We start from the raw sequence: 22,049 nt of genomic DNA, 5'->3' as shown, positions 1-22,049 counted from the left end.
TGGATTAGATGAAAATTGAAAGAGGAAGTAAGGAGTCAAAATTGACTTTAGGTTTTTCATCTCAGCATTTGAAAGGTTGGAGTTGGCATTAACTGCAGTGGGAGAGATCTCAGAAGAAGAAGTTTGAGGTCATTTGAAACATCCATTAATCTCCATAGATAAGGAAAATATCAGATAAATGCATTGTGAATCCAATCATGATTTTAATTTTCTGTACTGAATACAATAAATATTTTTGCAAAGAAAATTGAATTAGTCATTGCTTTCTATATTTTTTAGTGTTTTATAATATTTTATGTCATTTTTTGTCTGTTAGACATTCTAATAGCATATGCTCATACCATCTGAGAATTCTTTGAAAATTCTTCTCTGGCATGAAACTCAAGTAGTTTTCATTTTTCCTGTATTTTTGCTATTGACTGTAATGAACTTTCACATACTTTAAATGAGCTAAAATGTGTCAAATTCAATTTTGATGGAGTAGCTGTTTTTTTTTTAATTTGTCATTCACCATTTTCTAGAAAATATATTCATTTGATTTGACAAATCTTTAATAGTAGATATAAAGATTTGATTTCACAAGTCTTTAATAGTAGAACAGATTGTATAAAAGAGTCTTTGTGTATTTAAGCTTTTTAAGTTTAATGGCAAATGTACAGGGACATTTTATCATAATCTAGTCAGGACAAGAAGAAAAGGGGAGAAAAGGAGAGTAAAAGGAAAATATGATTGTTATAGTCGGTCCTCAGTTGACTTGTGAGGCCACCACCAATTTAAAGTAGTGGTTCACTAGCTCTTGGGAGTCACATCTTCTTTATGAGCTTTCTGTAAGCAACGGATTCTCTACTGTGGAAAAAAAAAGTCCCAACACTCAAACTTTTGCTTATAATTTTAAGAAATTCAAGGATTCCCAGAGACCTCAAGGTGAGGGATATCTACACTTTAAGTAGTAAACCTGAAGTGCTCCAGGTTGTAGCATTCTTCCTTAGAGTTGTACCAGTATAAAGCCAAAAAGGAAGGACCGCTAGCTGAAAAAAATTATATAAGATTTTGCTGGCCTTCAGAAAAAGTCCTCCTTTCATTAGAAAGTGTGTGTGTGTGTGTGTGTGTGTGTGTGTGTGTGTGCACGCTTGAGAGAGAGAGAGTGTTACTTTGCCTATACCCAAACTGATTAATATTTTCTCTCAGAGCTTTTAAGAAAAGATGAGAGTCAAAGACATGGCATCTTCTACTCTAAAGGGTGTATCTTCTATTTGCCCCTTTGAATTTCTCTTAGATGCTAAATGAATTTATAATGAATAAAATATATACATATTTAAATGATGTCAAATACTAAAACTTATTTGTACAAATCTCACCGATAGATTTTTCTGCCTTTTCATGTCTTCTGGTATGTAGTTTGAACACAAAGGGTTTTAAGATAGAAAAAGAACATGTGAAGTTAGCCTGACTATAATTATGTTCCTTGAGCCATAATTTATGGCAAATGGTATCTAGCAGTTTAATTAAAATAAAGGTTTAATGGATGTGTATTGAGTTTATTCCCCTGGTGATGAAAACTTTAGATAGTCTAGCATAGCAATGAAATTCTGAGAGTAATGTATTTTTGTTTATATAAAATTAAAATTAAAAAATTATTTTTATATAAAATAAAAGTGATATAACTAAAGTCTTTAAATGTGAAAAAATTAAAAATTAGGGTTAATGCTGTACCCTTTACCTACACTTCTGTACAGCATAAGTAACAAGTCACAGCCTCTAGAGTGAAGAGAAAAAGGACTATATAGTTTATGTAAGACAAAGACAAGTGGTTAAGGATTTAGTTTCTGAAGTCAACTCTGGGACCAATATTATTGTTACACACTCGGCCTGTTAGAAGTGATTGCAACCTGAACAGGGTATCTTTTAAAATGATTCTATTGTGCAATTTAGCTTCATCTTGCTACCCTCAAGGCTTAGCTTGTGTCTTCTGATTACATGTACTTTAAATTGAATTTTCAAATTCTGCTCTTTTTTGTTTGCTTGTTTTGTTTAAATGTGGTATTTTTATAAGAACTCTATGAGAAGTCAATATCTAATTTAATTTTAGGGAGGGGATACAAAACTCAGAACTCATTTTGTTCAATGAATTCATTGCTCAGAAATAATTCAATGTGTGACCTTGCTGTTGGCATAGAAATTCAATATGTTTCCATGAAGATCCAGTATAAAATAATTGATACTATTTCACAATGAAGATATTTTATAAGGCATTTACATTGTCTCTCAGTCACCATGACAATAAAAAATAAAAATAACCCCTAACTAATCCTATGACAAGAGGGCAATAAAGGTTTTTTAAAGCAAAGAAACTGTTTCTTAAGTTTTCCTGATGTTTAATAACAGTTTGCTGTTATTTATATTTTTTATGTGCTTTTGATCAGATACAAATTTTAGTAGGGAAATAAGCAACATTCCTAAAAATGAATTATAAAGAACTGTGTTTTAGAATACTAAAAGGATTTTAAATATTTCAATTCAGTAAAGTTAATATTTTTCCTTAATTGAAATAATGCAAAAACAAAAGTGTAGACACATTCATGGCTGGGGGAAACAGTCTTCACGCCCCCAAAGTCATATTCCTTAGCAGCCACTGTTGGGATCTGTTTCCACTACAGTCCTGCATGGTAGGCACCATTTTGTCTTCTTCAGAAGGTTCATCAAGACATTGGTTACTGTTAACATGTCTCAAGGTAAGTCTCTGTAAAAGATAACCAATAATCAGTGCAACATATTTTGTCTTTAACTTTACCAGCATATTGGCTTAAATCTACTCTTTAAAATAAATCTTTATGATTTTTTTTTTAGTATAAACACTGTGATATGTTTGTAAAAGAAACTGTGCACAGGTGGCTCTGAATTAATTACTATACAGCTTTCACTGTTATGGTTTCATCATTATCTAATACACCTTTATTTGCAGATGGTTAAAGAAATTGGCCATCATTTATCATGCATTTCCAGAAATTCGGGCTCCTTTGCAAAAAAATCATTTGTGAACTCTGAGTTCATTCGAGGGCTGTAAATATTAATGAGCTTTCACAATAACTTAGTTTCCTTAGGCATGTGTTATTCATTAACCATTCGGTAAACATTCAAAGAGATGTCACAGCTGTGACCCACATGAACAAAACTGCTAGAGATGTTGCCATTTCAAAACACTAAAAAAGCCATAGTATCTGTGACTGAGAAATTCATTGTAGAAGAGAGATTATCATAGCAAAGATCTGTCCTACTTGATAGTGTGCTCACCATATTTTGGTTTGCATTTTTGAAATTAAAAAAAATCAATATCAAATAAAGCCATGGATGTGATGGTCATATATTTTTAATATGACATCTATATTTATTTTCTTCATAATATCGATATTCATTAATAAGCATCCTGCTAGTACTCAAATGCTAAAATGTAATTCCAAAAGTTGTACCTTGTTAGCCAGTCATTACATGTCATCTCTTTTGAGTTCATATTTACATTTTGAAGTCATTTTAAAAAATTTTTAGATGTATATTTTAAGTCCACATTCTTTATACTAATTTATACAAACTAATTATGTACATTTTTGCTCAGTTTCATGGACAACACCAAGAACCATACTATATGAACAACTTTCCAACCAGAAGAGAAGCGTTTGAGTGGAGATAATTTACAGGTTTATTTTGAAAAAAAGCACGCCATATACTTTTATTGCAAATTACCAAAATTAAAGGTAGACAATTTTTTTTTTTTTTTGCTCTTGATATTACAGTTGAAAATTGGATGAAAAAAATGCAGGGGGAGTGCATAAAAAATCATGGAGAAACACTACCTAGACAATTGTAATTTGTTTAGATGAGAACTGCAAACACCCTGGACTGCAGCATCCTGAGAAAAGATGGAATGGAAAATAGGCTTGTGATGGAGGATGCTTAATAGACAATGAGCAGGAAATTAAAAGAACAAGGCTGTTAGAGGTGAAGGAGATTTGAAGATTGAGGCCTTTGTTGTTGCTCTTTGAATACATGGAATCAAGCTATTTATACTGAAAAATGGAGAAAAAAGGAAATGGCCAAAGATAGGCAAGAAGGTAGTTGATAAATGCTTATGATGCCAGAAATTATGGTGTTGGCTTATGAACCAAGAGTAAACTTGAAAAAAATTTCAAAACAAAATAAAAACAATTTCTTTCTAGAAAGTTCTAGTTAAAAATCAACAAAATAGTCTTCATTTTCGTTACATACTTGAGGTCCTTTGTGTATACCTGAGGACCTTCTTTGAGGTCCCTTTTTCAAAAAAGCTACTTACTTTTGCTTGCTTCTATTAGATACTTAAAAAAATGTGTATGACTTTAAGGATCAAATTGAATATGTGTTGTCAACTATATAAATAAGATTTTTTTTAAATATTAATAAGTATTGTTCCTTCTAAAAAGTATATAAATATCTTCTTTGAAGGAATTCATTAATATCAAAAGCCACAGCTATAAAGATAACCAACCAATTAAAATTCTCTCTCATTTTTAATATGCAGTAAAAGCAGAAGACATTTTAGGGTTAAATAGCAGTTAAGTGTGAATTTCTGCCCTCTCGCTTATTGGTTCTGAAAACTTGGGCAAGTTACAAAATTATTCTGAGGAATCAGATTCTTTGTCAGAAAATGCTTAGTTATACATAGGAATACTTAAAAATGCCCTTTCCTTTTTGCTGACCTTCAATCAGCTATCTAACTATGATCCTTTGGCAACCTGATAAGGATAAAAATGTTAGCTATGTTTCTAGGCAAGATTGCTTATGGCGAAAATGACCTCTGATTGATAAACTGTACCTACATTTAATAAACTTAATTATAAATACTTGATAGAAACCTAAACTGTGGGCTTTTCTCACTGCAAAGACACAGAGTTTTACATGTTCCATTGATTTACTTGAAAGCTCTACTTATGGGGTTCTCACAGCAAGGTATTGGACAATGAAATATACTTTATTTCCAGGACAACAAAAATCTTAAGGTTGAGAATTAGGACATGCTGGTAACTGTTTTCTTTACAAGAATTCCATACCGTTTTTTTTTTTTTAACTCAAACTGAATAATGATTCATTTTATTGCTTGCTGAGAAGATTTTTACAAATCAAAGTGAGAAATAAAAGGTATACTTTTAAAAAAGCCTTTATTATAATTATATCATTTAACCAACCAAAAAGAAATGCTTAGAATAAATGACTTCATAAAGTCATTGCTAAATACATCTTAGTCTTCGATAATGCATTTGCTTAAAGTTTCAGCTTAAAATAATAAATTCCAGAAAAATATGCTAAATCTTCACACAACCAAAGTAAATAAATTAAAATTAACAAAATTAAATTATTTCAATGTCCCCCCCAAAATCCATTTCTGGCTATGTTAATTTTCTTGTTGATTTTTTTCAGCTCTAATGCAAAAATCTATTGTCATATAATATGGCTATACTTAGTCTAAAAAAGAGCTAATGTTATTTTTCATCAATTATATTTATGTATACATATTTGGAATCAAGAAAAAACTGGACAATGCCTATTAATTATAGACTAAACATTACTTAACATATGTATACTCCAAATTAATGAGCAACTAAGAAGAGAAAAATAAATACATAAAATAGCTCATACGTTTACATTTTTAAAAAGTTTCTAGATTTCAATAATAAAGCATAACAAAAATACTAAACTAATATTGATAAAATCTGTAACACAAACCTCCAAAAATTATTAGATAATGTAATCAGTAGGATTCTCAAAAATATTTCTAAAAACTTCCATTCTTGTATAGTTTCTTAGTAGCCATTTTTGCAAAGGGCTATCGTTACATATTTCCACAGTGGGCTGTTGGAAGCCATCAGCTACTTTGCTTACTGTGAGACAGGACTGGGTGGTTATGTGAAGAAGAGTGTAGGTCTGTTTGACAAAGAAAATAATGAATAATGACAAAATCAAGTACAAAGGCAGTTATAAATCAATCATTCTTAACAACATACAATTTCTACCGGATAAGAATGGAAGGCACACATCACAATAATTGCAAAGATGGAGTTATGGGCCACACCTTTTAGATGGCTTTAATATCAACTGTGTTCAGCAGGAGTAAATGAAGATAAGACTGAGACTATGGAGATCAAATGATAAAAAAATCGGGGTAGAAAAGGTTATGTTCTCAGTGTTCATTCTAGTAATGAAATGCTTTTAGTGCTACATGAGTTAGTTTGTGAATGGATATTCGAAACCATTGACTAGTCCAGAGTTTTCACTTATGATCTTTGGCCTCCTCATTCCTTTGCCCTAAACTTGGGTGAATGCCAGGAGAAAATCTAGTGGATAATTTAGCTTTAAGGCATTGCCTTACTCTGTACTCAAATTGTCTCCACTATGTTTTCACGGGGCTAACCTGGTGGTGTTAAAAATGTTCCACATATGTGTTGCCACATCCATCTAAATGCCATTTAGAAAGTTAATGAAGGAAGGATAAAGTAAAAGATCAATGCCATTTGGGTTCTTTATTTGACTTAATTCTCCAAACATAATTTGTAATTATTTGTCTGTTTCTTGTTTTCCATCTATTTTCTCAGAAGAATCATAAGCTCCAGGAAAGCCAGGGACCATGACTACCTACATCATCAAGACCAGTGCTTGCACACAAGAGGCATATCCTGTAAGTTTGTTGATTAAATCACTTAGTGAAAGGCCAACACAGAAAATAAATTTTGATAAACTACATCTCTTAGGCAGCTTAATGAACACAAATCATTGGGTTTTCCATTTCAAGAACTAACTTTCTATTGTAAAATGTAGATAAAAATTTGTAAAGATAGGACAGGTAACATTATCATATGCAATAAATTTAATTTGTAAAATAACATTATTTTCAGTATACAGTTTGATTTGTTAAAGAGACTAATTTAGGGTGGTTTTATAAAGCCTAACTTGAATTTCCTATTTATACTATAAATTTCTAGGTTTGATAACCCTCTACCCTCAGCGATTTTTATTTGCAATAAACTTTTCTTGGTAAGTTTTGTGTTAACATCAGAGATCCCAGTGTTAGTGATTATGAATTTCAGGTGTTAAAAAAAAACATAAACTTTTCCTTGTTTTGAAACAAAAACAAAACTTGATTTTATTTATGCTCAGGAAACTCCAGAACATAAATACGATATAAAAATTTCCATTCAAAATACATTTATAATATTTCCCCCAAAATATTTGACATGAATGACCATAAAAAAAAACTTAAAGAACTTTCATTCCAGTTACTTCCAAAAAGCTATAAAAGAGAAGAAAAATTAGAAATCTCAAACAACTCCATTGAGATAAAAATTATTTTTCCTTTTAAAAACTTCACCAAAACATTTAATGTTTTTATTTGCTTAAAAAAGAGTATGTAGTTTATTTTTTGAGTATTCTATCCAGAAAAGATATGTTATTAATATTTTATGTGTTTTCTACTAATTTTTATCACTTATGTAAATTTATACAATTAAGGTAATCTAATTATCCTTCAATTTATATTGTGGGCAACTTTCTTATCATTAAAATAATCTAAAAACATAGAAAATAATTTCTACAAAGTAGATCTGCCAAAAGTCATTTCACTTTTTCATTTGGGGGCAATATCTTTTTAATTTGGAGCTACTGTAAATAATGCTATGATAAACATTTCTGAATATCTCTCTTCATATCTATAATCATTTATTTAGAAATAATTCTTAGACATGAAGTCACAAGGTCAAAAGTATAAACATTTTAATATATTAGTAAAATTTTAAAAATAGCTATGATAATTATTTTGTAATAATAGTATCTGCAACTATTTCTTGTGCTTATTATATGCCAGGATACTGTATGGGTGCCAGCTTCACTGCATCTACACCAATACAGTGTGTTGCTGTAAAAACATTTCTTGACAGATTGACAGGATGAATAAAGAAATGGATAAAAGGACACATACAAAATTATTTTTTATATGTTATTTTGATAGTTACTTAAATTAAGATTTTTCATTTACATAGGCTACACTTTTCTTATGATATTTATTTAGGACTTTGCATATTTTTATATTGGATGTACAATTTTTTTCTTAAAAATACTTTTCATTGAGCATATAGGCCCTTTATCATATTTGCTGTAAATGCCTCACGATTTTAGAAGACTGTCATGTTAACTCAGTTTTGAAGGCAACGTAACATACAAGTTGACATACAGCATACTGTCAAATATCTTTCCCTATACTTTTATTTTAAATATCGACTAGAAAACAGAGTAATATGAACCCTAAGCTAGTATTGGTTTTTGTTTATAATATAGCAGCACTTAATTGTTCTTCTCTGAAGTATAAAGTATTAGTATTTCTTGGGATTTACTAAATTTTAATCATATTAAGAGGCATAAGAAAAAATCAATAATTTCTGGCTTTAAATATATTTGTATCCACTAAGACAAGATGTACAATGGAGTATCCCTAAACCTACCCTTTTAAAAATACAATTACCAAAAACCAACTGAAATCAGTCTAGGGAAACAAAAATAAAATTATAAAATTATAATTTTATATCTTTGTATTAAAACCTTTATACCTTTGTATTAAAACCACTAGGTAAAAAATTCGATATTTTAATGAACAAATAGAAGTGATTGCATGGGTGACTAAAGAACCAATCTTACAGGTCTCAGTTTAAAAGATGCCATACTAAAGTTTAAAATGAAACCTAGTGATTGTTATTATACATAATGATGAACAAATAATAAATTTAGACTGTTACAGATACTTAATTTAATAGCAAAGGCAATAGAGTTACTGATCAAGTACAGAATAATAATGATTTAATATAATAAAGTTGTTATTCCAAATGTTAAGTGTGATTTCCTGACAAAATGATCTGTGCATTTGTTAGAATACAACGAGTATTTTTTAAAAAGCAACTGTAAATGCTTAACAAATAAGAACAAAAATTTCAGTACTAAACTACTAAAATTACTATTCACTAATTGATTCTACGTAAGAATTCACAGCTATGGGTCAATGGGAATATGGAAAGGCAGCCTTCAAAAGGCAAATCAAGCAATTTTTTTTTTTTTTTAGGAATGCTGCACTGAAAAATGGCTGGATTGACAGTTATAGATCACTTACCTTGAAATTATATTCCCATTTACCTGCTTTCTGATAAAGGTAAATAAAAGAAGTATTAAGTAAAGTCTAAATATAAGTTTCTGTGATTTCAGTATATATCAATCCAACATATTTTACATACTGAAAAAAATTCCTTATATTGTGACTCCTAAATATTTGATACAGATGGATATTGAATTCATAACAAGTATTTTCTCAGTCAACTTGCTCAGTCACATGAAAAACAAGACTTATTTTTAGCATCATATTTTGCTCTCATTTTTTTCTTTGTTGCATAGTGTTTGTTGAGCATAAGTGTTCTGTTCTAAAATTAGATCGTCACACTGTATGTAGCTGCCTGGATATTCAAAAAGAAATGTGATTATGTGCACTTATTGCAGGAAAATGTAAATTTCAAATGGATTGGAACACAATTGCAATGTTCAAATATAATATAAGAAAACCTGAATAAAATATAATGGATGACGACAGGCCTTTATGAAAGTAATTTTTAAAATGTTTCAGTGGGATGAAATGTAGGGTGTTTTTTTCCTTTTTGTTTTAACTCTGGGTCAGTGGGGTTTTATAGCACCAAAATGTTCAAGTAATTTATTTAAGAGATTCTGGACCAGGTGGAGATTTTGCAGTTTTGTTAATGATGTTTGGTGGCCGCCAAATCAAATACATTTGGCCAGGTATAAGGTAATGCTGAATCAAATTATGGTTGTGCTACTTAAGAAATATTTATTTTGGGGTTTATTGTTTGGAACAAAATTGTGGGGCAGATTAGATATTAGTGTGAAGAAACTATGGGTGATAAACATTTTGAGATATACAAGATAGATCAACCCAATGAGAGCTGTCCTACCCAAAATGCTAATAGCATCCCATTAAAAAACACCATTTAGCAGCTCTGATTTAATTTAGTCAAGTATATTGTGACCAAACACTCTTTTTCCTATTTGCTTCAACCTCAATGATATTAAAAGCTTCATCTCAGAAAAAAAGAGAACAAAACGGAGGAAGCTACCTAGCATAAGTGTTTTTTTGTTCACATGACTAATTGTGATGTCCTTTGAGCAGAAATTCAAAGAACATAGAAAAGATTAATAGGGTTTTTCACAACCCCTTCTAATCTAAGCTTAATCATCATCTGGAGTTCAGATCAGCATTAGACCAAAGCAGTTCTTCCTAAACTTTATAGATTATAAGGATCTAGGGGTATGATAGCTAAAGTATGGAGTTTCTTTTTGAGATGATGTAAACATTCTAAAATCACCTGTGATGGTAGTTTCATGTATTTGTAAATATCCTAAAAATCCACTGAACTGTACACCTTGGATAGGTAAATTGTATGGTGTGTGAACTATATCTAAATAAAGCTGCTTTAAAAATGAAATAAAAAAAAGAATATTTAGCTAAAGATATGGGACACTATATTTCAAACCAAAGTTGAGCATAGGCATGCATTTATTACCAACATATGTTTAGTTTCATTCAAATAACTATAGAAGCAATTAGACATTAATTAATTTTATTATGAATATGTAGAGCTAAAATTTGTAGACAATTAGATCATATTGATGAAGTAGTTTCATGACAGCCTATTTGTCTAAATAAACAATATTTATTGCAGAAAATCTTTTCAATGATTAAGGAAAGGAGAAATCTATGTGAATAAAATTTTGATACCACAAAAAATGATAGTATTTAATTATACCTTTAATTTTTAATATTGGACATTTAGCTTATCAGATCATCATCACTGAAAGCATCTAATTGTTTCTAGTTTTTCAACAAACTCCAGAGGCAACATACTACAGTGAAAAGATTATTGGATTGAGTGCCAGCAATCTAGAGTGTGCAAATTTAGAGAAGACATTTAAATACTATAAGCTTATGTTTACTAATGTGAAGGACACAAAAAAGAATAATATTGTCTTATAGAATCTCATGAAAAAACAGATAAAATTATCCTCAAGGAACTTTATTCCCTCCTATTTTCCCCCACTCACCTAAGAAGTAAACCAGATAGATAGACTCCATGTTTTGAGACTTTATGATACGATTTCAATTTTATTCTGGATATTCTAACAATTCTATTCCTATTTATGACTTGCTTTTCTAAGATTGAAAGGACTACAGCAGATAAGGTGATAGAATATCTCAGCTGTTCACACTGTGAGATTCACAATTGTACTAATAACTAGCTTTCTTTGAATACTTTATTAGTACCTAAATCCTGCCTCTGCCGCTGGCAGTGTGATCTTTGTGCTCTGGAGTCCTCCTGATAAAGGCTGAAAGAGAACTTTAAAGTAAGTATAAGCTCTGTAATTCTGTGAACTCCGCCAAGTTTTATTCTGCTTTGAAACTGCACCACCTCAGAAGTTTCTCAAAGAAGAGTAATTTTACCTTTGATCACAACAGATAAAGAACAAATTAAAGAAGTAGCAAGTTGCACTTGTCTACTGTCCACCGGGTTGGAATATGAGAAGACTAGAGCTGCTTGGCAGTTACTCCTCTTTCCCCATCTCAGATCCCTCACCCCTCTGGTCCTTTTCTCCCCCCCACCCCCCATCTCTCTTGGAGGCCTTATCATTTTCCAAAGTGTATTTATGCCTTTTCCTAACTTTGCAATATTTTCAACAGTGTACAAAAAAGACCGAGGAATATAAGTAGATCTTTGTTTACTGTCCAGGGTGGTATCTCAGAGTCCTGAATTCTAGAAGTTCCCAGATAATGTTTCTAGTCCTAGAATCACACTTTGGGTAGCAATGATTGGGATTATTCTGTACAATAAAGTAATCCTAAACCTAACACTTAAAGAAAAGTTAATCATAAAAAATAAATATTATATTTCAATTTTATTAAAAAAGTCATCTCTTTTTTATGACTTCTTCACAAATAAAATCAATTCTTTATTTCAAAGCTGAAATCTCTGGAAAGGTAATATATCATTCTTACAATTATTCTATTCTCTCATGACTTCTCTACATTATGATTTATACATTGTTTTTAAATTGGCAAAAAAATACACTATGATTTAAAATTTTAAATTTAGACAAGTTTAACATCATAATTTAATTTTGAAAACATAAACATATAGGATATTAAACTATTTATGTAATTTTTAAGATGATTGACTACTTTAAAAATAAACATTTCATAATATTTATGATGTATTATAAGCTTTTTCGTATGTTTTAGAAACAAAGTTTACATGACACGAAATATTACAGTGCCCTAAAAATACTTCAATACAACTTCAAGACATCCAAAATAGTAAATTTATAAAATCCATTTCTTTATCTTAGGTGAAGCTACTGTTTTTTAAAATTTTCTTTCAAAATCCCTTAGTATTCAATATTTTTGGTACTGATTGATAAAAATACAAACAAAAACATATGTGTAATTATCAGTAGTTATTTCAGAAATATAGTAATCTGAGTCATGACTCTAAAAGCCATTATCTACTGAAAAATTACGGAAAAGTAAAAGATTAAAAGTGGTATTCTGAAACTCAATACTGCTTCATCTTATTAAAAAATATGTACACTCATTCCCCTTTTCTTATAAATATATGCTAGATTTCTTTGTTTTTAGCACAAACCCAATAAAGTCTTGGGTTCTTGGTAAAAACTAAAGGGCAACAAGAACAATAAAGTTTTATTTAAAAATAATACCTTCAGGATTTCTTCTTTTGTGCATTTATCTGTACTTTTTCTCATAGAAGAGGTAAGGAGCTTAGGGTACAGGTTTACCCATGTGTATTATTGGAGGAAATATCTTCTAAAGTCTTAATATAAGTGTGATAATGATAGTTGAAGAGAAAAAAAATGGTGATTAGATAAAGAAAGTAAATAAAGTATTGAGAAGACAAGAGTCTCAATGGACCTATTGGTGCAACACAAGAAAGATTCATGGTGTTTGTCTTTAATTATGTCCCAGAAGAAGAATAAATTTTAGCCAAAGAGTTTGGTAATAGTGTATAAATTTTAGGGCCAAAATTTAACCTTATGTAACCTGTTTCATATCACATAAGAAGTTTTCCTGATAATACCCTTAAGAAACTACAACATCAACAAATGAAAATGACATTAAAAAATTTTTAAAAATGAAGACCTTGTTAAAATATCAATAATACCAAAAACTAGATTGGTTTTTAAATGTTACTCTTGCTGAATATTTTAAACTTTCATAGAACACTGCATTTGTATAATTTGTTTACCTCTATTGTATTATTTATCTTGTAAGAATAAAGTTTACTTCCTATCTTAAATAAGTTACCTACCATTTAATAGTGTGGAAAATGTAACACAGAAGACCAATTCATTTTGTTAAGCAAAGAAAACTGAAAGAAATTAAGCTATTCCAAGGCAGCTTTCTTACACACAGGACACAATATTTCTTTTTTATTAGCTCCATCTGATGGTTGATCTGGTTTTTACACACTGCCTGGTTGTAATTTCCCAACAGTAATTTTGTTTTCTCTCTCTCTTCTCTCACAAAGATGTGCTATATTGAAAAGATGCTGCTTAGCTGATTAGGTACCTAATTAGTTTATTGAATTTTTCAAAGTATTTACTATTATAAAAAGCGTTTGTGCTAATCTTGTCAGCTTTTTTCTTTTTTACCTTTAAGTTGAGAAGCATAAATATCACAGATTACAACAGTACAATATTTAAAATTTGAAAATATGATAATATTGTTGATATTGTCCTTTATGCACATCTGCATACATACCTCTCAGATAAGCATAACTGGCTCCTTGCCTAATTTATGTAGAGCATATATATGTGATAACACATGTTAAGCACATAAAAATGACTTCGTCTTGATTATATTTTATACTTATGAACTAGTTTTGCAAATTCCATTTATATGATATGCATCCTAATGTTATCAGATATGACCATGCATGCTTGAAAATGCAGTTCTTCCAATTCGGAAACATATAATTTAGGATTTAAATGTATTTGAAATATATAACTGAGTTTAAGCATTAAAAATTAAGTAAATTAAAGAAAATACTATACCTCAGCATCATATTCCCATAACTGATTTCCTCTCATATGGTGACATTTTAACATAATTACAGGTCCATTGAGTCTAGAAACATCCAAGCACAAGTCATCGGTTCGGATTTCTTTGTCAGCGGTATAAGAAAATACCTGAAAATATAAAATTCAGCTAATAAAATAATATCTTAAAAACAAACAAACAGAAATGACTGTATAGAGGATTGATTTGTGGAAGCTTTCATATCAGATAAACTTTTGTTTTCAAGTGATCTCTGCGGTGTGATCTTGAGAAAGCTAATTCATCTCTCTGAGTCTTTTTCCTCAACTACAAAACAGGGACACTATTATCTGTTTTATAAGTTTTTTGTGAAGCCTCAATTTAACAAACTAAATTATGAAATGTTGTTATTTGCTGGCCCTGTATTTCCTGCGCTATACTTGCCTTATAAAGTTCACAACAGATTCAATAAAATAAAGTTTATAAATGGCATGAAGCTCAATAAAGGGCCGTCCTTGTTCCCACCACCAGGAGACCAGTTTCCCATTTTAGAAACAGATATTTTTCATAAAGAAGTTAAAATTTTTCTTTCCATAAATTTCCTTTAATATTGTCAGTGGGGTTATAAAGGGTGTAGAATTATCTTCTCTAGAGATCTCATTAAAGGCAGGCTCTATGCTTATTTTCTCATATGGTTTTGGCTGGACTTGACTATAATTCTTCTCAAAACATCCAAGAAATGTCAAGGTGGATTGTAGACTCACTGTTAGATAATTCAAACTGGTACTATATAACCTTTAGTACTTTGTTCTTGGTATGAATAATTTATTTATAACATTGATTATTAAAGTTTCATGAGAGTTATTAAGTACATAATTATAAAAGTTGTTTTCTTCCATTAGCTATGGTAACTACTATTTTTTCCTTGTGATGTCAAGAGGGAGTGTAATGAGGAAGACCGTGATCTTGGGGTCTTCCAAAGTAGTCTGATGAAAATGGAGGAAGTCCACTCTACAAATCACTTATAAACTCTGAAGCCCTAGTCTTCAAGCTGAGCAAGTTAGTCTTGAAAGTTTTGCTGTTACAGCACTGCTACTCAGGGTTTTTCTGAAAATCACAGGCAGTCATAAGAGGAAGATGGAGTCAGTGATGGAATCCAAGTACCTCTTAAGTCAACATCTTAAAATAAAAACCTTCACAAAGGTTATACATTCTGCTCAACAATATAAAAATTGAAAAATATATGAAGTTTCTGTAACAACTATATAAAATATATTATAGACTTCATGGGATGAAATTCAGAAAAAAATTTCTATTTTTAATATTTTTTAATGCTCATACTTTTAATGGAAAGTACAAGTAACCAAAATAAGAATAAAAGAAACATCAATCAAAGATAAGTATTTTGTATTCTTCCCAAACATGGTTAGTATTTTTTTAATAGAATTACAGTAGTTCCCCCTTATTTGCTTTCTGCGGTTTTAGTTACCTGCGGTCAACTGCAGTCAGAAAATACTAAATAGAAAATTCCAGAAAAAAACAATTCATAAATTCCAAATTGCATGCCTTCTGAGTAGCATGATGAAAACACGAGCTTCCCCATTGTGTCCTGCCCGGGATGTGAATTACGGCTTTGTCCAGCTTATCTATGCTGTGCACGCTCCCTGCCCCATCAGCACTTAGTAGCCCTCTTAGTTATCAAATCCTCTGTCACTGTATTGCTATGCTACTGTTTAAGTAACCCTTATTTTATTGTTATAATTGTTCTATTTTATTAGGTATTGATGTTAATCTCTTATTGTGCCTAGTTCATAAACTTTATCATAGGCATATATATGAATAGGAAGAAAACAGAATATATATGCTTGAGTACAATCCATAGTTTCAAGCATCCACTGGGGGTCTTGCAAGATATCCACAGTGGATAAGGAGAGACTAGTATAGAAATATAATTAAATAACTGAATCTGGTAGTAAACCTTAATCCAAGAAAAAAAATTTCTAGAGAAATTTATTTTGCCCATTATATGATTATTTCAATGTGAAGAATAATTTTCCACTATGAAAGTACAGATGCCAATGTAAATTGAGATACCAAATCATCCACATTTGCCATTAATTTTGTATGATGAATATGATCATTGCTTTAGCATTAATTCTCCTCGAGTTTCTTATGATAGTTTGGAAATTTTACCTGTTGAAAGTTTAGAGAGCAGTTTATCATGTTCTTTGTTCCTCAATTTCTAATTTTAATTCCTTTTTTTAGTCAGTTAGTAGGTATCTTAAGTAATTTACATTCAAGGAATTTATATTTGTAGAATAATTTTAGGTACACATACATATATATACACACATGTATATTATATCTGCAATTATCTTTCTTTTACCTTTGCACTTGAAAAAATTTAATTGATATTAAAATGACTAGCTCACAGATTTATTTTTTGAAAAATATCCATAGACAATGCTTTCGTTATTTTCTGACATTAATGTAAAATCAGGATTACTTTGTTTTGTTTACCTGAGAATCTCATTTTTATGCTTGAGTGTTTCTAGGATTTTTTTTATTCTATATAATAATAAAAGATTCATGTCAGTATATGTATGTCTTTCTTGATTTTATCTAGTTATTAAGTTTGATCTCAATTATTTATCTTTTATATCTATCTTCTTTTTCATGGAATTCATTTTGGGATAAACTGTAAAATTGTATACAAAATACTTTGTAGATATCCAGGTACACAGATGCATTCAGTAACTGATATTTTGTGTTATTATCCCAGTCTTGGAGCTAATCCTAGGTTGTGGCCTTCTCTATGGATTCCTACCTTGATAATAAATCCCGTAGCCAAAGAGTTTTAGGACAGGAGCCCAGCACACCCCACTCTTGCTAGTGTGTGCCTACCCCTTAGCCACCCCACACAGTCCTGAGGTGGGTCTTCAATGCCTGATGACAGACCTCCCTGACACTTTCAGCACAGTACCACCTCCATATATTGTCAACCTCTAGAGTCACTTCTGAGTTCCCTGTAACTTTGAGGACAGCCTCACATTTCTTTTTAGTTTCCCTAGGAAGCAGCTGCTCCCTATCGCTAATGCCTGTTGCCTGTGTCAATATCCCAAATAGATTCTCTCAGTTGGGATGTGTAATTGTTAGTAGAATATCCGCCCAGTCTCTTCTCCTGCTGTAGTTAAAAGCTTTATTCCTAGTTGTAAGGTAAAATAAAATATTTCAAACCTGAACACATATGAAGCACATTAACTTAAACTATAACATATGTTGATGGCTTTATGAGATTGATTCCTTCATTAGTGAAGTCCGATTATACGTTCTTTTACAAAAATTGGAAATTATTTCTCCCTTTTAGTTACCAAATTGCTTTATCAGTGGTTACTACTACTTATTCTTAGTAAATCAGAATTATTACACGAATACTAGATTTAGCATTTATTTTCAGTTGTTCCAATGCCAGATTCACCCTAATGACTATTGATTAAATCGATGTTCAATCACTTTAAGCTAAAGTGACTAGAAGCAGAGTGAAATAATATCTGTGTCCTTCCATCCACTATGAAAGAGGAAAAAGAACATTAATTGAGCACTATCTGTGTTAAAAACCACATGTGATATGATTCATATATATTATATTACATAAATTTGCCCCTTTGTTACATTGCAGTTATGTTTCTATCTCTGTAAATTTATACCAACTTACATTATTGCAAAATATAAGTATTTTGTGAACTATATGGATGCAATAGTTTATGGTGCTCTGAAAATGTTTTCTACCTAATCATATTTGTTTAAACACATAAAATTATGAACTATCTAGCATTACATATCTTTCTTTATAGCTAGCTCTATGACCACTAAAGACACCATTTTTACTGAATTATTTTAAGTTCTACTGTCTTATCTTAGAAGTAATAGGTCCTTTGTTCCACTTTGTGGGCCCTGTTAATTATTATGCCTTCCGAAACTACTTTGATCACTATAACAACTCAGTTTTTATTATCTCCTGTTGTATTAGTCTGCTAGGGCTGCCATAACAAAGTACTACAGATTAGTTGGCATAAACAACAGACATTTCTTTCCTCAGAGTATTGGAGGCTAAAGTACAAGATTAAGGTATTAACAGGATTGGTTTTTCTATGGATCTCCTTCCTTGGCGTATAGATGGCCATTTTTTCTCTGTGTCTTCACAAGGTCTTCCCTCTGTGCTTTCTGTGTCATGATAATTTTTTATAGAGACAATCATCCTATTAGATTAGGGCCCATTTTATCTCATTCTACTTTAATTACATCTTAAAGACACTATCTCCAAGTATAGTCATATTCTGAGTCATTGAAATTAGGACTTCGATGTACATAATTTGGGGGGGGATGAGGAGGGACATAATTCAGCTCATAATACCTAGAAACCCTTTAAAATGTATTGAAAGAGATAATGCATCTCTTTCTACTCCTTGAAGAAACTATAAGGTATATGATTTTTCTGCTTACTTGTCTAGGTCTCCTGAAGATTCAATTCAGAAATTAGAATGGTCTGTTTAATATTATCAGTTGAAACTCCAAATGACATGTAATAGCAAATCTCTTTTCTACTGTGGGCTGCTTTAGGTTGGAAGTTTACAATGGGATAGGGCAGTTCTGACTTTCTATTTCACTGTCTTAAGTTTTTTTTTTTTTTTTTTCTTTCTCACTTTCCTTGCCCACTCCCAAATTATCCCAGGCTGCTAATTAGTTTTTGATTCTTTCAGGGTGGTAAAATACAAGAGAGGTCCTACCTGAACTGGGTCTTTAAAACTCTTTCCTGTTCTCTGGCCAGGCAGAGATTTAAAGCTCCCTCTCCTGAGTGTTTTGGTTCTTCAGTGATTCCCATCACTAAGCTCCTCTCATTGAAGTGCTAAGAGGAAAATACATATTTTATAAGTGGGCCACTTTTTGTGACTTGATCAACTCAGAAAGGCAAGCTGACCCAGGCAGTGCGGTCACTTCGATTTAGTTGTCACGGGCCAGCTTTACCATGTGTGAGTCAAGTCACAGTCTGCCAAACTCCTCAACAAGGGTAAGAGGCACATAGCAAGCTCTCAAAGTGGTGTCCTACATAATTTGCAGGGCCCAGTGCAAAATGAAAATGTAGGACATATTGTTCAAAAATTATTAAGACTTTTATAGGCCCCAGTTCAACTGCATAGGTTGCACACCCATGAAGCTGCCCTGCCTTGAGTCTCTTCTCAGTAGCTTTGTCACTGGAAGCTAGAATCTCAGTCCTTTCCCTCTAGAGGGAGGGCAACTTTAGAAAACTTTACAATATTCTCCACCTTCTGACATCTCCTGTCATGGGTTGAATTGTGTGCCCACAGAAGATTTTCTTAAAGTCCTAAGCCCTAGTACCTCAGAATGTGAACCTGTTTGGAAATAGCATCATTACAGATGTGATTAGTTAAGTTACTCTGAGGTGAAACTGGAGTAGGGCTGGTCCTTAATCCAAAATGACTGGTGTCCTTATAATAAGACAGACACATATGGAGAGAAAGGGCCCTGTGACAACAAAGGTAGGAATTGGAGCGACACATTTATAAGCCATGAGATTGCTGGCAAACACCAGAAGCTAGAAGAAGCAAGGAATGATTCTCCCTTACAAGTTTTGTGCCCTTCTGAGAGCTTGATTTCAGACTTGTAGCCTCAAAAATTGTGAGACAATAAGTTTCCATTGTTTTAAACCATCCAGTTTGTGATAGTTTGCTACGGCAGACCTGGGAAATGAATACAGCTTCTTTCATTCTTTATACTGGCTGAAGGGTCTAAGAGTCACTAATTCCCAAATTGTCATTGCAAATTTTGCCATAGAGAAGTCTGATTTTATATTTAATACCTATTGTATCTTGGTGTCTGGACTGAAAATTGTAACATCCAGTTATACTTTCCAAAAGCATCAGATTAATCATTTTATAATCATTTTTCTATTTAATTATGTCTTCATAAAATGGTTCTCTGATGTAACTAGGTGGTTTATCTGCTTTTATGCATACTTTATAGAAATAGGATTGATTTCTCTCCAAATTGATATACTCATATGAGTTTAGGAATAATCCTCAACATATGAAGGATGATAGCCACTTCCAATCTTAATTCCTTTTAACCTTAATATTTCTTTCACAGATGGTAAGGATTTTCATGATTTTACCTATGTATATGGTTTGTTCTAGATTTTTCATTTTGGGAAGTATGTCTAAGGGCATTTTATAATGCTGTAAATATCTATAATTAAAACATTTAAACAATTTTTAAGGACTGTTGTGAGAAAGATCTTATAAAATATTTTGAATTTATTTAATGCTTTATTTCACTCAATGAAAGATTGTGTCTATACATTCCTTTAAATGTCGCATCATGCTTACAATCCTAACATTGTATAGTTACTTCTTTAAAAATACGATTTTATCTTTACCCCTTTGAAAAACCGCAAGCAAATTTTTGCTCAGATTAGTAGTGTAAGCAGCTGCTCGCACGTTGTTCAAGCTGTGCAAGTTTCAAAGCTAGTTAGTTCACTCTTCTGTGTTATTGGGACCTGTACCAATCCTTCTTCAGCAAGAGCTCAGGAGCTAAACGCCCTCTGCTGGCTCTGTCTTGCCACAGGATTTCGTTTCTTTCATCCTTAAAGAAATATTTTGCAAAAATATATATTTATATTTTAATTCTTATATATTTACATTATATTTATATATAATATGGGTGTGTTTAAATGGTTTACACATGTATTTGATTCAGCTTTATTATATAGGTTGCGATTTCCCTAGATTTAGTTTTGAATTTATAAAATACTTGTCCTGTTGAGTGCCTCAGGACAATATTTTCTATGACAGTTCACAATTTGAAGGGACTCTATCACTTATGCCAATTGCTTCACTACCTAGATGAAGAAACCAAGGCCAACAAATTTACAGAATTCACCCAATTTTCCTGAGCTATTTAGTAACAAAGGTCTCTCTGGATCCCAAGCTCATTGCCAATTTTCTTTTACTTGACTGTACTGCCCTAAAACACCCATCACTTAGTAATTTTGGAGCTTTGGGCCCTCTAGGGGATTACTTTAGATATTTGAAGTGCAGTTAATCTGAAAAATCTGTTAACAGCTATCCAGAAGGATAAATTATAAGGAAATAAACACATACTCTTAGGTTTTCTCCCCCATTCTATAAAAATATCCCAGGAAAATTTATATTACAATAACAATAAAAATTTTTAGCAACAAAAATTAGACCTTTAGCAATGTGATTTACTTTTCAAAAAGTTCTCTCTTACTATTATGTCACACCATGCTGAAATTAGAACAAGAAATTCATAGATGGAATTTCATTTATAATGGAGCTGCCGAGCAGAGACTTTTGTTCCCAAACAGGTCCTTTTTCTGTTTTATTTGATTTCAGGCTTCATCTATAGCCTGTTAACTTAGTGGTTTGTGTAGAAGAGGGTAAGAAGCAGGTAGCTTTTAGCTGTGTATTCTTAACTTTCATTACGTGTCTAGGTGATATCTATGGTCTTTTACAGTTTTCATGCTCTAAAATTCTGTTATTAAAAACAGGATGTGGGTGACACTCTCACATTCAATATTCCCATCCTGCCCTCAACATAATCTGTGAAGCATCAACTCTTTCCCCTTTCACTTTAATATAACTGTAATAATCTGTAACAATCTAATATTTTCTAATTTGTGCTCAGCAGTCATCTCATTCTGACCTGGTATGTGCTGATGACATCACTAGGACTATCCTTTCCATTCCACTTTGCCCAGAAAAAGACTACCCTCTTTAATGTCTTAGTACATTCTTTATTTTCTTCATGTAGCACTTTGTAACTACTCTTACCTACA

The 22,049-nt window shown here is 31.5% G+C and overlaps 1 protein-coding gene across 2 annotated transcripts in view; it reads right to left on the bottom strand.

Moving 5' to 3' along the window:
* The window catches only part of GALNT13 (polypeptide N-acetylgalactosaminyltransferase 13), a 451,827-nt gene that overhangs the window by 22,225 nt on the left and 407,553 nt on the right, over window positions 1-22,049 (bottom strand). The window contains exons 12-13 of one of the 2 annotated variants that reach the window (XM_039855967.1): window positions 14,191-14,325; window positions 5,752-5,949 (exon numbers count right to left, since the gene is read on the bottom strand). In XM_039855967.1, the coding sequence (XP_039711901.1) occupies window positions 5,764-5,949; window positions 14,191-14,325 (321 nt within the window). In that variant the 3' untranslated portion in view covers window positions 5,752-5,763. Of the gene's footprint in view, window positions 1-1,864; window positions 2,741-5,751; window positions 5,950-14,190; window positions 14,326-22,049 lie in introns of those variants that run through there. The other variant, XM_039855968.1, reaches the window with a different exon arrangement.

The sequence above is a fragment of the Pteropus medius genome, unplaced genomic scaffold, assembly GCF_902729225.1.
Source record: "Pteropus medius unplaced genomic scaffold, Ma_sr-lr_union100, whole genome shotgun sequence".
In the NCBI taxonomy this organism is placed as follows: domain Eukaryota; kingdom Metazoa; phylum Chordata; class Mammalia; order Chiroptera; family Pteropodidae; genus Pteropus; species Pteropus medius.
This window is presented reverse-complemented; position numbering and strand designations above follow the sequence as displayed.